A 17598-nucleotide genomic window follows, 5' to 3' on the forward strand; every position below is an offset into this window, starting at 1 on the left:
CCTGATTGTTCAAACGGAAGGGAATCTGCGCTCTGTGTGCCGTAAACGGGCTGACATACAGGGACTGTGTCAGATTGGAAAGTGACAAGCCAGATGTGAAGTGCTGGAGGGCCATATTATAGTATGTGGCCTTAGGATGGACAAGCCAGCACTAGAGAGTAACAGATTTGTTATTTGTCATCAATACCACTAATATCATTGAATATATTTGATAGTTTGTAATTACGATCACTCAGCTAAGTTAATATCTTGTCTGCATATTCTGATTGGCATGTTCTCTATGGCAGAGTTTTTGAACTGGATTAAGACTGATATACAAAGATTCTCCAGCTTGCAAAGAAATAGTAGTACAGACTTCACAAAGGCTGAACTCACTGAATTTTCAAAAGAAAAAGGGCAGAACTCGCCAGCGCAGTGAGATCGCTCTCATTTTTGTATGTGAAGCATTGTCAAGCTCAGTGCAATATAGCATTGAATGGTATATCAATATACATTTCAGATTTGGTCCTTTCAGTATTATAGCATTTAAATGGATATGAAAATGAGAAAGTTGCATAAAAACTTGCCTAGCACGTCCTCTGAGGCTTCAAGCGCTGGAAGCCATCGTGATAGCTTCCAGCCGCTTTCAGGGTATTGCAGCGATGCCTCGTTATTGAGGCATTGTGCAATAGACTTTTCTCCAACATAGGTGTGTCCGGTCCACGGCGTCATCCTTACTTGTGGGATATTCTCTTCCCCAACAGGAAATGGCAAAGAGCCCAGCAAAGCTGGTCACATGATCCCTCCTAGGCTCCGCCTACCCCAGTCATTCTCTTTGCCGTTGTACAGGCAACATCTCCACGGAGATGGCTTAAGGAGGTGTTATCCAATTTGGATGATTGTGATTATCTGGTCATTCCAGAAACACTATGTAAAATGGACAAGTTCCTAGAGGCCCCGGGGCCCCCCGAAGCTTTTCCTATACCCAAGCGGGTGGCGTACATTGTTAATAGAGAATGGGACAGGCCCGGTATACCTTTCGTACCTCCCCCCATATTTAAAAAATTGTTTCCTATAGTCGACCCTAGAAAGGACTTATGGCAGACAGTCCCCAAGGTCGAGGGGGCGGCTTCTACTCTAAACAAGCGCACCACTATACCCATAGAAGATAGTTGTGCTTTCCAAGATCCTATGGATAAAAAATTAGAAGGTTTGCTAAAAAAGATGTTTGTTCAGCAAGGTTACCTTCTACAACCAATTGCATGCATTGTCCCTGTCACTACAGCCGCGTGTTTCTGGTTCGATGAGCTAGAAAAGGCGATTATTAGTAATTCTTCTTCTTATGAGGAGATTATGGACAGAATTCGTGCTCTTAAATTGGCTAATTCTTTCACCCTAGACGCCACCTTGCAATTGGCTAGGTTAGCGGCGAAATATTCTGGGTTTGCTATTGTGGCGCGCAGAGCGCTTTGGTTAAAATCTTGGTCAGCGGATGCGTCTTCCAAGAACAAATTGTTTGACATTCCTTTCAAGGGGAAAACACTGTTTGGCCCTGACTTGAAAGAGATTATCTCTGATATCACTGGGGGCAAGGGCCACGCCCTTCCTCAGAATAGGTCTTTCAAGGCCAAAAATAAACCTATTTTTCGTCCCTTTCGCAGAAACGGACCAGCCCCAAGTGCTACGTCCTCTAAGCAGGAGGGTAATACTTCTCAAGCCAATCCAGCCTGGAGACCAATGCAAGGCTGGAACAAAGGAAAGCAGGCCAAGAAACCTGCCACTGCTCCCAAGACAGCATGAGATGCGGGCCCCCGATCCGGGACCGGATTTGGTGGGGTGCAGACTCTCTCTCTTCACTCAGGCTTGGGCAAGAGATGTTCTGGATCCTTGGGCGCTAGAAATAGTCTCCCAAGGTTATCTTCTGGAAGTGATTCATCCTGTTCCATTAAAAGAACGAGGGATGGGGTTCTACTCCAATCTGTTCGTAGTTCCCAAAAAAGAGGGAACGTTCAGACCAATCTTAGATCTCAAGATCCTAAACAAGTTTCTCAAGGTTCCATCGTCCAAAATGGAAACCATTCGAACTATCCTTCCATCCAGGAAGGTCAATTCTTGACCACGGTGGATTTAAAGGATGCGTATCTACATATTCCTGTCCACAAGGAACATCATCGGTTCCTAAGGTTCGCATTCCTGGACAAGCATTACCAGTTCGTGGCGCTTCCTTTCGGATTAGCCACTGCTCCAAGGATTTTCACAAAGGTACTAGGGTCCCTTCTGGCGGTGCTAAGACCAAGGGGCATTGCTGTAGTACCTTACTTGGACTACATTCTGATTCAAGCGTCGTCCCTTCCTCAAGCAAAGGCTCACACGGACATAGTCCTGGCCTTTCTCAGATCTCACGGATGGAAAGTGAACGTGGAAAAGAGTTCTCTATCTCCGTCGACAAGAGTTCCCTTCTTGGGAACAATAATAGACTCCTTAGAAATGAGGATTTTTCTGACAGAGACCAGAAAAACAAAACTTCTAAACTCTTGTCGGATACTTCATTCCGTTCCTCTTCCTTCCATAGCGCAGTGCATGGAAGTGATAGGTTTGATGGTAGCGGCAATGGACATAGTTCCTTTTGCGCGCATTCATCTAAGACCATTACAACTGTGTATGCTCAGTCAGTGGAATGGGGACTATACAGACTTGTCTCCGAAGATACAAGTAAATCAGAGGACCAGAGACTCACTCCGTTGGTGGCTGTCCCTGGACAACCTGTCACAAGGGGTGACCTCCCGCAGACCAGAGTGGGTCATTGTCACGACCGACGCCAGTCTGATGGGCTGGGGCGCGGTCTGGGGATCCCTGAAAGCTCAGGGTCTTTGGTCTCGGGAAGAATCTCTTCTACCGATAAATATTCTGGAACTGAGAGCGATATTCAATGCTCTCAAGGCTTGGCCTCAGCTAGCGAGGGCCAAGTTCATACGTTTTCAATCAGACAACATGACGACTGTTGCGTACATCAACCATCAGGGGGGAACAAGGAGTTCCCTGGCGATGGAAGAAGTGACCAAAATCATTCAATGGGCGGAGACTCGCTCCTGCCACCTGTCTGCAATCCACATCCCAGGAGTGGAAAATTGGGAAGCGGATTTTCTGAGTCGTCAGACATTGCATCCGGGGGAGTGGGAACTCCATCCGGAAATCTTTGCCCAAATCACTCAACTGTGGGGCATTCCAGACATGGATCTGATGGCCTCTCGTCAGAACTTCAAGGTTCCTTGCTACGGGTCCAGATCCAGGGATCCCAAGGCGACTCTAGTAGATGCACTAGTAGCACCTTGGACCTTCAAACTAGCTTATGTATTCCCGCCGTTTCCTCTCATCCCCAGGCTGGTTGCCAGGATCAATCAGGAGAGGGCGTCGGTGTTCTTGATAGCTCCTGCGTGGCCACGCAGGACTTGGTCATCGGCTCCACCATGGAAGCTACCTTTGAGACGAGACCTTCTTGTTCAAGGTCCGTTCGAACATCCGAATCTGGTCCCACTCCAGCTGACTGCTTGGAGATTGAACGCTTGATCTTATCAAAGCGAGGGTTCTCAGATTCTGTTATTGATACTCTTGTTCAGGCCAGAAAGCCTGTAACTAGAAAAATTTACCATAAAATATGGAAAAAATATATCTGTTGGTGTGAATCTAAAGGATTCCCTTGGGACAAGGTAAAGATTCCTAGGATTCTATCCTTTCTTCAAGAAGGATTGGAGAAAGGATTATCTGCAAGTTCCTTGAAGGGACAGATTTCTGCCTTGTCTGTGTTACTTCACAAAAAGCTGGCAGCTGTGCCAGATGTTCAAGCCTTTGTTCAGGCTCTGGTTAGAATCAAGCCTGTTTACAAACCTTTGACTCCTCCTTGGAGTCTCAACTTAGTTCTTTCAGTTCTTCAGGGGGTTCCGTTTGAACCCTTACATTCCGTTGATATTAAGTTATTATCTTGGAAAGTTTTGTTTTTGGTTGCAATTTCTTCTGCTAGAAGAGTTTCAGAATTATCTGCTCTGCAGTGTTCTCCTCCTTATCTGGTGTTCCATGCAGATAAGGTGGTTTTACGTACTAAACCTGGTTTTCTTCCAAAAGTTGTTTCTAACAAAAACATTAACCAGGAGATAGTCGTGCCTTCTTTGTGTCCGAAACCAGTTTCGAAGAAGGAACGTTTGTTGCACAATTTGGATGTTGTTCGCGCTCTAAAATTCTATTTAGATGCTACAAAGGATTTTAGACAAACATCTTCCTTGTTTGTTGTTTATTCTGGTAAAAGGAGAGGTCAAAAAGCAACTTCTACCTCTCTCTCTTTTTGGATTAAAAGCATCATCAGATTGGCTTACGAGACTGCCGGACGGCAGCCTCCTGAAAGAATCACAGCTCATTCCACTAGGGCTGTGGCTTCCACATGGGCCTTCAAGAACGAGGCTTCTGTTGATCAGATATGTAGGGCAGCGACTTGGTCTTCACTGCACACTTTTACCAAATTTTACAAGTTTGATACTTTTGCTTCTTCTGAGGCTATTTTTTGGGAGAAAGGTTTTGCAAGCCGTGGTGCCTTCCATTTAGGTGACCTGATTTGCTCCCTCCCTTCATCCGTGTCCTAAAGCTTTGGTATTGGTTCCCACAAGTAAGGATGACGCCGTGGACCGGACACACCTATGTTGGAGAAAACAGAATTTATGTTTAACTGATAAATTACTTTCTCCAACGGTGTGTCCGGTCCACGGCCCGCCCTGGTTTTTTAATCAGGTCTGATAATTTATTTTCTTTAACTACAGTCACCACGGTATCATATGGTTTCTCCTATGCAAATATTCCTCCTTAACGTCGGTCGAATGACTGGGGTAGGCGGAGCCTAGGAGGGATCATGTGACCAGCTTTGCTGGGCTCTTTGCCATTTCCTGTTGGGGAAGAGAATATCCCACAAGTAAGGATGACGCCGTGGACCGGACACACCGTTGGAGAAAGTAATTTATCAGGTAAACATAAATTCTGTTTTTTAAGCAACCGATGTAGAGAGCCACTCAGTGGCCCTCTCTGCATCGGCCAGCGATGGTGCAGATATTTGGTGGTGTGGGAGGGATAGGAGGGAGGCAGGTGGGCGGCCCATCGCTGGAGAGGGCGGGAGAAGGTGTGAGGGGGGAAGGAGGGGGTGTGAGCGAATGGGACCGCTACAGCCACACTACTAGTACAAGCATTACATTTAGTGAGTGGGAGAGTGCCGGTGTATATATGTCTCGGGAAAGGGATCTGGGAGGGGGTAGGGGAAAGAGAGGGGTAGCTATACTATGGAAAAATGTTAACATTGGGTATTTCTAAAATCAGGACAAAATTTAGAAACTATTTAGCATTGTTTTTTAGTGGTTGCAGGTGTGTAACATATTTGGGGGGGCAAAGATAGAAAAAGTGTGTTTTTATTTTTAATTTTTTCATTTTATATTTTTTGTTATAGTAAATTATATGATATGATGAAAATAATAGTATCTTCGGAAAGTCCATTTAATGGCGAGAAAAACGGTATATAATACAGGTGAAACTCGAAAAATTAGAATATCGTGCAAAAGTTCATTTAGTTCACTAATTCAAATTAAAAGGTGAAACTAATATATAAGAGACTCATTACATGCAAAGCAAGATAGTTCAAGCCGTGATTTGTCATAATTGTGATGATTATGGCTTACAGCTCATGAAAACCCCAAATCCACAATCTAAGAAATTTAGAATATTGTGAAAAGGTGCAATATTCTAGGCTCAAAGTGTCCCACTCTAATCAGCTAATTAAGCCATAACACCTGCAAAGGGTTCCTGAGTCTTTAAATCGTCTCTCATTCTGGTTCAGTAGGAATCACAATCATGGGAAAGACTGCTAACCTGACAGTTTTGCAGAAAACCATCATTGACACCCTACATAAGGAGGGAAAGCCTCAAAAGGTAATTGCAAAAGGAGTTGGATGTTCCCAAAGTGCTGTATCAAAGCACATTAATAGAAAGTTATATGGAAGGGAAAAGTGTGGAAGAAAAAGGTGCACAAGCAGCAGGGATGACCGCAGCCTGGAGAGGATTGTCAGGAAAAGGCCATTCAAAAGTGTTGGGGACTTTCACAAGGAGTAGACTGAGGCTGGAGTCAGTGCATCAAGAGCCACCACACACAGACGGATCCTGGACATGGGCTTCAAATGTCGTATTCCTCTTGTCAAGCCACTCCTGAACAACAAACAAAGTCAGAAGCCTCTTACCTGGGCTAAAGAAAACAGACCTGGTCTGTTTCTCAGTGGTCCAAAGTCCTCTTTTCTGATGAGAGCACATTTTGCATCTCATTTGGAAACCAAGGACCCAGAGTATAGAGGAAGAATCGAGAGGCACACACTGCAAGATGCTTGAAGTCCAGTGTGAAGTTCCCACAGTCTGTGTTGATTTGGGGAGTCATGTCATCTGCTGGTGTTGGTCCACTGTGCTTCATTAAGTCCAGGGTCAATGCAGCCGTCTACCAGGAGATTTTGGAGCACTTCATGCATCCTTCCCGCAGATGAGCTCTATGGGGATGCTGACTTCATTTTCCAGCAGGACTTGGCACCGGCCCACACTGCCAAAAGCACCAAAACCTGGTTCAATGACCGTGGGATTACTGTGCTTGATTGGCCAGCAAACTCGCCTGACCTGAACCCATAGAGAATCTATGGGACATTGCCAAGAGAAAGATGAGACATGAGACTGAACAATGCAGAAGAGTTGAAGGCCGCTATTGAAGCATCCTGGTCTTCCATAACACCTCAGCAGTGCCACAGGCAGTAATTGTTCCAAAAGGGGCCCAAACCAAGTACTAAGTACATACAGTATGCATGCTTATACTTTTCAGAGGTCCGATATTGTTCTATGTACAATCCTTGTTTTATTGATTGCATGTAATAATCTAATTTTCTGAGATTGTGGATTTGGGGTTTTCATGAGCTGTAAGCCATAATCATCACAATTATGACAATTCACGGCTTGAACTATCATGCTTTGCATGAGTCTATCTCATATATTCGCTTCACCTTTTAAGTTGCATTAGTGAAATAAATGAACTTTTGCACGATATTCTAATTTTTCGAGTTTCATCTGTATGTGTGGGTACAGTAAGTGACTAAGAGGAAAATTACAGCTGAACATAAACACAGCAAAAATGTAAAAACAATCCTGGTCCTTGATAAGAAAATTGAATAATGGTCTGGTCACTAAGGGGTTAAACAAGCTGGTCTCACGGATTTGTCTCGCCAGCTGTATGCAGGTGAAGTTTGTTCAAAATTCACCATACAATTATTTTAACTAAAAGAAAAGTAATATATACTAAAATATAGACGAAAAGCAAGTTAAATTGCTTTTGACAGTGTTGTGTGTCTGTATATGTATAAGAAGTTTATCTTTATTTAAAAATGATTAAAAAAAAAGCCACTACTAAAGTGTATCTTTAAAGGAATTATAAAAGTTATAAAACTTTTTCTTTAGCTTCCTTTTTAGAGTTTCTTCATTTAAAGGGGCACACCATCTGTTTCTTATTTTTGCTTTTAGATGATAATTAAAGGGACAGTCAACACCAGAATTGTTATTGTTTAAAAATATAGTGTGTGTATATATATATATATATATATATATATATATATATATATATATATATATACACTTTGCACAACCAACGTTGTTATATTAATATACTTTATAACCTATAAACCTCTAAATTCCTGCCGTTTCTAAGCCACTAAAGACAGCCTCTTATCACATGCTTTTTTTATTTGCTTTTCACAACAGGAGACTTCTAGTTCATGTGAGACACATAGATAACATGGTGCTAACACCTGTGGGTTGTGGCAGACACTGCACTAATTGAATAAAATGCAAGTCAACAGATGATAAATAAAAAGTCATGTGATCAGGGGGCTGTCAGAAAAAAGTTAGATGCAAGGTAATCACAGAGGATAAAAGTGTATTAATATAACCATGTTTGTTATGCAATACTGGGGAATGGGTAATAAAGGGATTATCTATCTTTTTAAATAATATAATTTTTGGAGAAGACTGTCCCTTTTAAAGGCACTTTAAAATCCTTCATGATCCAGACTTTTATCTTGATATGACCATGTACCTTTTTTAAGTGTATTTGATATGTCTACATGCTTTTTTGTGAAAATACCATAAATTCCACTGTCTGTGTGTTCTCTGGTCACTTCCAAACTTCTGTCATTAGCAGAACAACAAGCTTTGCTGACTTCCTGTCTGCAACATTCCGGGCGGAGGTGACATTTTCCCATAGACGTGTTACAGAGCACAATAAATTAAAACCACATTTTTAAGAGGATCTTTTGTGACAACTGCTGTGGTGGCTGATAACCTTGCAAGCTTTTACTGACGCTGTAAAAATCCATTAGCTATATGTGCTATTTTATATTATTTAGTGTTTGTTTGTATCTACGTATAGTATCGCTAAATTAATGGATTTAGCCTCTAGTATTATTAGGGGTTCTAGTTACACTATTAACAAGTGTAGACCATTCTCCAATCCAACCCACATATGTTGTAGAGGGCTTCCGCTGCTGTATCTGCAGTTTAATTGACTGCGTTGTACAGCTTATCTAATGTTGTGCTATAAAGTATGTCTGGAACTGTTGGGACAGACTTTCAGATATGACAGCCTTTATAGTTGAAATTTGTTTATTTCCCATGATATTCTTTGCTGAAGAGATACTTAGGTAGGCATCTGTCTTTAGGGAGCGCTTGAAGCTTTCAAAACTAGGGGAGAGTCTTGTGGAGCGAGGCAGAGAGTTCCACAAGAGGTGAGCCAGTCTGGAGAAGTCCTGTAAACGGGAGTGTGATGAGGTAACAAGAGAGGAGGAGAGTAGGAGGTCATGAGCAGAGCGAAGGGGACGGGAGGGAGAGTATCTGGAGACAAGGTCTGAGATATAGGGGGGAGCAGTGCAGTTTAAGGGCTTTGTATGTCAGAGTGAGAATTTTGTGTTTGATCCTAGAGGCAAGAGGAAGCCAGTGAAGGGATTGGCAGAGAGGTGCAGCAGATGAAGAGCGACGTGTAAGAAAAATGAGCCTGGCAGAGGCATTTATTATGGATTATAAAGGAGCTAAGCGGCAGGTAGGGAGACGAGAGAGGACAGAATTGCAGTAGTCAATGCGGGAAAGGATGAGAGAGGTGAATAAAATCTAAGTTGTGTCTTGTGTAAGGAAATGTCTAATTTTAGAGATGTTTTTAAAGTAGAAGCGGCAGGCTTTAGCCAAGGACTGAATGTGAGGAGTGAAAGAAATGTGACACTGAGACATCGGGCATGCGGGGTAGGGGTAATGATGGAGTGGTAGACAGTTATAGAGAGATTATGGGTGGAGATTTTGGAAGAAGGGGGGGAAATAAGGAGCTCAGTTTTTTGGAGAGATTTAGCTTGAGGTAGTGAGAGTACAGGAAGAGATGTGAGAAAGACAGTTAGTAAAATGGGTTTGCAAGGAAGGAGATGGGTCTGGTGCAGAGAAGTAGATTTGGGTGTTGGCATACAAATGATATTGGAAACTGTGGGACTTTATTAGGGAACCTAGTGATGACGTGTAGATTGAGAAGAGAAGGGGACCGAGGACAGAGCCTTGCGGTACTCTGACAGAAAGTGGTGACGGGGCAGAGGAGGCCCCAGAGAAGGCTACACTAAAGGTACGGTTTGACAGGTAGGAAGAGGGCCGTGTCACAGATGCCGAAGGATTGGAGGGTTTGGCGCAAAAGAGGGTGGTCAACAGTGTCAAAGGCTGCAGACAGATCAAGGAGGATAAGCAAAGAAAAGTGGCCTTTTGATTTTGCTGTAAGTAGGTCGTTGGTAACCTTAACGATTGCTGTCTCTGTGGAGTGATGGGGACGAAATCCAGATTGCAGTGGGTCAAGGAGGGAGTTTGATGTAAGGAAATGGTATAGGCGTGCATATACTAGTTTTTCAAGAAGCTTTGAGGCAAGAGGTAGGAGGGAAATAGGGCTGTAGTTGGATGGGGAGGTAGGATCAAGGGAAGGTTTTTTTGAGGATAGGTGCAACTAGTGCATGTTTCAGAGATGAGGGAAATATACCGGTGCTGAGGGAGAGGTTGAAAATGTGTGTGAGTATAGGGGTAATGGTAGCAGGGAGGGAGGGGAGTAGCTGTGAGGGGGGATAGGATCAAGGGGACAGGTAGTGAGGTGAGAGCGCAGTATAAGTGCCGAAACTTCTTCCTCAGTAATGGGGGAATGAGCTAAGTTTAAGGTTATGTGGGTTGTGGTTGATTGAGAGCATTTGAAGGGGTGAGAGAATGGAATTATGTTGAGAGCTGATTTTGTTTCTGATGGAGTCGATTTTGTAAATAAAGTGGCTGGCAAAGTCTTGAGCTGACAGAGAAGTCTTATTAGGAGATGGGGGAGGGCAGAGAAGAGTATTGAAAGTGGAGAACAGACGTTTTGGGTTTGAAGACTAGAGATAAGAGTAGAGAAGTAGTGTTGCTTATGGAGATTAATTTAAGGGCAGAATAGTAGGGAGTTCATAGATGAATTTGTAATCAAGAAAATCAGCTGAACTCCAAGATTTTCTCCTGTGCCGCTCAGCAGTACGGGAACATCTGCGTAGGTACCGTGTCAGAGGAGTATGCCAAGGCTGGGGATGAGTGTGTGATTTCCGAGCTATGGTAAGAGGGGCCAGATTATCAAGGACAGATGTAAGGGTGGAATTATAGTGGCAGATATATTGGTCAGGGCAGGAAAAGGAGGAGGATGAGAGAAGAGGTTTGAGAGAAGAGTGCATCAATGGCTAAAGATCAGGTCAAGGGAGTGACAGTCTGTGTGAGTGGGAGAATCAGTCCATTGTGACAAACCGAGAGGAAGTGAGTTGCAGAAGTTGTTTTGCAGATGAGGCAGTGGGATTGTCAAGAGGGATGTTGAAGTCGCCAAGAATGAGGGCAGGAGTGTCTGGAGAAAGGAAATAAGGTAGCCAGGCAGCCAAGTAATCTAGAAATTGAATTGAGGAGCCAAGGGGTCGGTATTTGACTGTAACATGTATAGAGAGAGGAGAGTATAAGCCAATCATGTGGGTTTCGAATGAGGAAAATGTGAGGGAAGAGATGGGTTGTATTTGTTGAAAGGTGCAATGAGAGGAAAGTAAAATACCTACACCACCTCCTTGTCTATTACCAGACCTTGGAGTGTGGCTGAAGTGGTGACCCCCATGTGACAGAGCAGCAGTGGATGCGGTGTCTAGGGGAGATACTACTATTGAAGAACAATTCAAACCGTTGGCTCACAAAAAAATATCAGTTTTGAAGTGGGCAGCCAGAGCGCACGGTATTAGAATGGCGCAGCTAGATTAAAAAGTAAGTTACAGCGCATCTTCATTAGAAGTGATCAGTTAAAGTCCATCTAAAAAGTTGCTTAGATTCCGGACCTGATTTTAAAACATGTCTAATTTACTATCACTTTAAAGGGACATTAAACCCAAACATTTATTTTATGATTCAAACAGAGGTAAATTGAAAAGTTGTTTAAAATCACATTATCTAATTTGCTTCATTCTCTTAGTATCTTGCATTGAAAAGCATACCTAGGTAGGCTCAGGACTGGGAGCTAGTTTCTGATTGGTGGCTGCACATAAATGCCTCTTGTCATTGGTTCACTAGATGTGTTTAGCTAGTTCCCAGTAGTGCACTGCTGCTCTTTCAACAAGAGAATGAATGAAATGTAATAATAGAAAAAATTGGAAAGTTGTTAAAAATCATATACTCTATCTGAATCAGGAAAGAAAAAATATGGGTTTCATGTCCCTTGGATTTTCTGCTAGCTACAATATAAAAATAGTTTCATTATTTTTTGTGCAATTGGTAACATGTTTGTATTCATTAATTTTTTTTTTTTATTATTGTTTTAGCTGCTCAGGTCTCTACAATAAGCAGCCACTTTTTTTTTTTTTTTTTTTTAAAAAGGATGGTGGAACACATCCCATGTTTTTTTCCATTCTATAATATTATCTGTTCATTATACTTTATTTATATACTGTTTAACTGATATGCACTGCACAGGGAGTAAAGTCTAGATAAGAAAACATGCAATATTAGAGTTTCAATAGAAGTATATGGCCTGGCACAGTTCTTGCGTCAGGTGTCATACAAAATATAGTGATATGAAAAGATCCCAGTTTTGCTAATAGTGCATTTTTCATCTTAAAATTAAACTTTCATGATTCAGGGGATGCACGTTTAAACAACTTTCCAATTTAGTTTTATCATCAAAATTTGCTTTTTTCTCTTGGTATTCTTTGTTGAAAGCTAAAGCTAGCTAGTCTCATATGCTAATTTCTAAGCCCTTGAAGGCCACCTCCTATATCAGTGCATTTGTGCAATTTTTATATCTAGACAGCGCCAGTTCATGTGTTCCATATAGATAACATTGTGCTCACTCCTGTAGATTTAGCTAGGAGTCAGCTCTGGCTGAAATGCAAGTCTGTCAAAAGAACTGAAATATGGGGGCAGTCTGCAGAGGCTTAGATACAAGGTAATCACAGAGGTAAAACGTATATTAATATAACTGTGTTGTTTATGCAAAACTGGGGAATGAGTAATAAAGGGATTATCTATCTACAGGCATATAGAGCAAGAAAACTCCACTGATTTATATCTATATAATGGAATGTTTTGTTTTGATTTCAGGATTATATTTTATCAGAAGATTATAACAAAATGAATCACGTAAAAACATACAATGGTAAGCAGCAGCAAAGAAAATACATTTTCAAGATGTTTTATTAGATAGAACTTAACATATATCCCATAGAGGATAATAAATTCTGCAGTTGGTCTTATTTGGTTTTGTGTTAAAGAATCATTATTTATTGATAGGAAGCTTTTAGAACAGCAGTATGCAATATTTTACATAAGGGCCTCATTTGTCTATTTAATTCTCCTAACCAGTTTTAGAGATGCTACCAATTAATACACAAACATACACTTTTATGTAAATTTCAGCTGAACAATTATTTAGCATGATGAGTACCAAAAGCAAAGCTAGGCTTATAGACAGAATTAATTAAACATGGATCAAAAGAGGGTCTGTAAAGATTGGGTTAAAGAGACACTATACTATAAAAAAAAATTCCCTTAATGTGTTTCCAATTACTTTTTTTACCAGCTGCAGAGTATAACATGTATGCGATTTGCTATTTAAGGTATATTTGTGTATATCAATTAGCTGATGTTGTGTTTGGAAGCCACAACCTAATAAAATGGGTTGAGCTTGTAGGTATAATTAGATCTCATTACTTTATCACATTGTTAACATATACCTGCTTCTTTATCTTATATCTGTCCATAAACCAATCACCAATACTTTAAGAGAACAATGGAAAATTAACATTGTATTACCTTATCTCTTCTATACCCCACTGGGAGTGTAATTTCTTCTGCTATAGCTTGGCCTTAAGGCCAGAAACTTTCAGGATAGGGGGGGATACCACAGGCTAAATCAACCATTTCAAATGTCAATATAAGGGTAATGGAAATACTTGCAAACAATTTAATACGCTCCAGCAGGTAAAGTGGATCATTGGAAACAAATTAAAGGGGAGAACATTTTTGAGTAAACTGTCATCTGCTATATTACTGTGGTACGTTGTTATTATCAGTTATTTGTAATACATTGGATTACTACAGCAAGGAAAGGGTGGCCTATTTGTAGTGAAGAACAGTTTTTGTTGTGAGTAGTTGGGTGAGGAGCCATATTATTATAAAGTAGTTGAATGCTGCATTGTGACACCTAAGCTGTAGGTTGGTCACCCCCTATTTAAACTTTAGTTAAAATGGGTGAAAATGCCTTGTGATTTTAGCGACTGCTTGGTAAATTTGCTTTTTTTAATATGCAATAAATAAATAAATTAGAGATTTCAGTGAAAAACACGCAGGTTGGTGTCTTTTCATTAACAAATCTGCTTTTAACTTTTTTTTTTTTTAATTGCACTTAACCATGGTATACTATACCATACTATGGGACCGATTTAACAAGGGCCTTGAATGTAACTGTTTCTGCACGAGCCTTTAGGCTTGCCTGAAACAGGAGTTAAGAAGCAGCAGTCTTAAAACCGCTGCTCCTTCACTTGTACGCCTCCTCTGAGGCGGCGGACATCAATCCGCCCGATCACATATGATCGGGTTGTTTGACACCCCCTGCTAGTGGCCGATTGGCCGCGAATTTGCAGGGGGTGGCATTGCACAAGCAGTTAACCAGAATTGCTGGTGCAATGATAAATGCCAACAGCGTATGCTGTTGGCATTTATCGAAGTCCACTCGCACTTTGTTAAATCGACCCCTGTGTGTGCATTTCAGAGAATTGAGCACACTGATAGTCAATAAGGAGCTAGTAATACTGTACAGTTTGTATTGATCTTTAACAAATGTATCTGTGTTGAGTCTCTGTGTATCCCGTGAGAGATTTAAATGTATCTGTTTATTTCATTATTTTGATCTCATCATTATTGAATAAATACATTGACTGGAGTCTAAATGGAAGACACTTTGTCTTTGATCTCTCTAAAGATTTTTTTTTTTCAAAGCACTTTCTTCAATAATGGGAGAAAATGGAAATCTCAAAGCTCTTGATACGGCTGCATACATAGCAATTACTGCTCTGGCTAATATTAAATGTATGTGTACTTCATGTGTAAACAATTACATTGTCAAGGTATATGTAAGGTTAATAAATATATATTTTAATCATATTTTAAGATTAATAAACATATATATTTATTCAGATCTGACTGGTCAGTAGAAAATGATTCATTTCTTTCAGACAAACTGACTTCAATCATGTTTAAATTCTCCCCCACTGAGCATGTAAAGTTATTCAAAAGGCAAAATTTGCTCTTAATTGGAAGTGCAAACTCATGTTCAGCTCTTCCCCCATTTAGTATGCAAAATTGCATAACACTCTCTGCCCCATGCAGTGTATGGAGACGAAGTGTCTGAGAAAAGAGCTAAAGATACAGGCATATTAAGGAAATCATGGCTGCCTGTTAAATGGCCCCTTCTGTGCAATGCTAACACTGAAATACACAAAATGTTAGACATTGCTTCTGAGTTAGGAAAACACACAGAAAGCACATGGCTTACGTTGTGATTTCAAAACAACTGTATTTAGATTTTAAGTAATATTAAATACACTTTGAAGAAGAACAATGCCAATAGTTCATGTGTTTGGAATGATTCAAATAGCCCATATATGTATATATATGTTGAAATAATATGTTTTATATTAAATAAATAATTACTGCAGTTAATAGATATATGAAAAATAGATTCAAACTGTAATAATCCCATTATTTCATTATATGTAACATAATTTTTCTATTTTTCAGATGGAATGCCTGCATGGGATATCTGAATCATGTCATATGATTATATACACTAGATGTTTTTGAAAGTTTAAACACAACTCTGAAAACATTTTTAGATGTATAAATGCCATTCATTTCAGAAACAGGATAAATTATTTTAATATAATATAGTATAATGCTAAAGGCATACTGTGTTTCATGTCAAATTGATCAGAATAAATAATGTGATATAATACAGCACATATAAACATAGAACTTATTGATGTAAGGAAATTCTGACAGTTATTACATAGTTTAAAGAATTTTTTTTTTCACTGTCTAGAAATATGGTATGTATTGCTGTGTTGTGCTGTCTGCTGCCACCCAGTGTTATGTTGCGAGAATTGCAGCCATGAGATGATTGGTTGTTGCAAGGATGCATCTCCTTGACAACATACATTCCCAGATGAACCAATCCATGTAAAGTTGCAAAGGACCAATCCGAGACAAGGTTTCCGTTTTGGGCGTTTCCAAATTTACCTATGATGGAAAACTGATATAAAGTGAATGCAAGATAGAGAAAGGGAGAGATTTCTGCTGAGCTAAACTTGTAACTGGTTTGTTGGGCGAGAGATACCACTTTACTCAAGCAAAGCTGATCTACCTTTCTCATTGATTGCGATATACACTTATTAGTGATCTGAGGTAAAATAATTCCTATTAAGGAATATTGGATATCGATTGCTCTTTACCCTGGTAACGTATTCAAGGTTATTGGTAAGACTAAAATTAAATTATAAGTTACTGCAGTTTAAAGTACAGTTGAAAGATTTAAAGAGAGCAGTTTGTATTTCAAGTTAGTATTTCATAAGCCTATGTATTGTTTAACCCCTTAAGGACCAGCGACGTACCCTGTATGTCGCTGGCCTTTTTTTGGGACTTGATTATTTTATAGCGCGGTCTTGCCACCAGCGTTGAGACTGCTCTATTCCACAAAGCCTTCTGGAGGGAGGGCATTAATAGTGTGTTCTTGCTAGACTTGTGCTATTATGTCCTGAAAAAACCCTTAACGACCAGTGACATACAGGGTACATTGTGGTCATTAAGGGGTTAAATTTATATCTGGTAGGCTAAGTAACCTATCTGTGCAAGTTCTGATGTTTTAAATCAATATTGTATTAGGATAAATTGCAGTTAAATACCAGAATATATATATATTATCCTATTGTTTATAAGCACTGTTAGGATTGTATTGCTTGGATGTTAAAAGTTAAAGGTTTTAGTCCCATTGTGTTAACTGAATGAAAGACTATTTGTAAATAAGGCTGATATTTAAAGGTACATTTTTCTGGGCTTTGTAAGAAGGATAGCATATCTTAATAGTTGGTTTTAACGTGTATAATAGTGTTTCATATTCTGGTATTACAAATATATTTCAAAATGTTCATGGATATTAACTAAATAAAAGAATTCGGGTATTTATATTAATTGTATGGTTTCTAGTAGATGCATATCGATTGAGGGTTTATTTTAAAGGATAATTATTTAAATATATTGTGTTATAACCCTGCCATAAGCTGATATATTATTTGGAGAGCACTACTGAAGATTCTTATCATAAATACTGACAACATATGACTTCATGGTTTCTGGAGATAAGTGTGAGAATTGAAATATAATTATGTACACATGTATGCTATAAGAATTATAGCGCTTCTCACAGCTTTTTCTCCAACATTGGTGTGTCCGGTCCATGGCGTCATCCTTACTTGTGGGAATATCTCTTCCCCAACAGGAAATGGCAAAGAGTCCCAGCAAAGCTGGCCATATAGTCCCTCCTAGGCTCCGCCCACCCCAGTCATTCTCTTTGCTGTTGCACAGGCAACATCTCCACAGAGATGGTTAAGAGTCTTTTGGTGTTTAAATGTAGTTTTTTATTCTTCTATCAAGTGTTTGTTATTTTAAAATAGTACTGGTATGTACTATTTACTCTGAAACAGAAAAGGATGAAGATTTCTGTTTGTGAGAGGAAGATGATTTTAGCAGACAGTAACTAAAATCGATTGCTGTTTCCACATAGGACTGTTGAGATGAAGTAACTTCAGTTGGGGGAAACAGCAGACTTTTCTGCTTAAGGTATGACTAGCCAGCTGGAAGGCTGTCATTTCCCCTCATGGGGACCGGTAAGCCATTTTCTTAGTAAAGCAAACAGAATAAAGGGCTTAATATGGGCTATAAAACTGGTAGACACTTTTATGG

The 17598-nt window shown here is 40.2% G+C and overlaps 1 protein-coding gene across 1 annotated transcript in view; it reads left to right on the plus strand.

The window, feature by feature from the left end:
• WDFY2 (WD repeat and FYVE domain containing 2) overlaps window positions 1–17598 on the plus strand; it is a 336435-nt gene that overhangs the window by 150505 nt on the left and 168332 nt on the right. The window contains exon 4 of the mRNA XM_053708379.1: window positions 12685–12739. Coding sequence (XP_053564354.1) covers window positions 12685–12739 — 55 coding nt within the window. The remainder of the gene's footprint in view (window positions 1–12684; window positions 12740–17598) is intronic.

This window comes from Bombina bombina, chromosome 3 (assembly GCF_027579735.1).
Source record: "Bombina bombina isolate aBomBom1 chromosome 3, aBomBom1.pri, whole genome shotgun sequence".
In the NCBI taxonomy this organism is placed as follows: domain Eukaryota; kingdom Metazoa; phylum Chordata; class Amphibia; order Anura; family Bombinatoridae; genus Bombina; species Bombina bombina.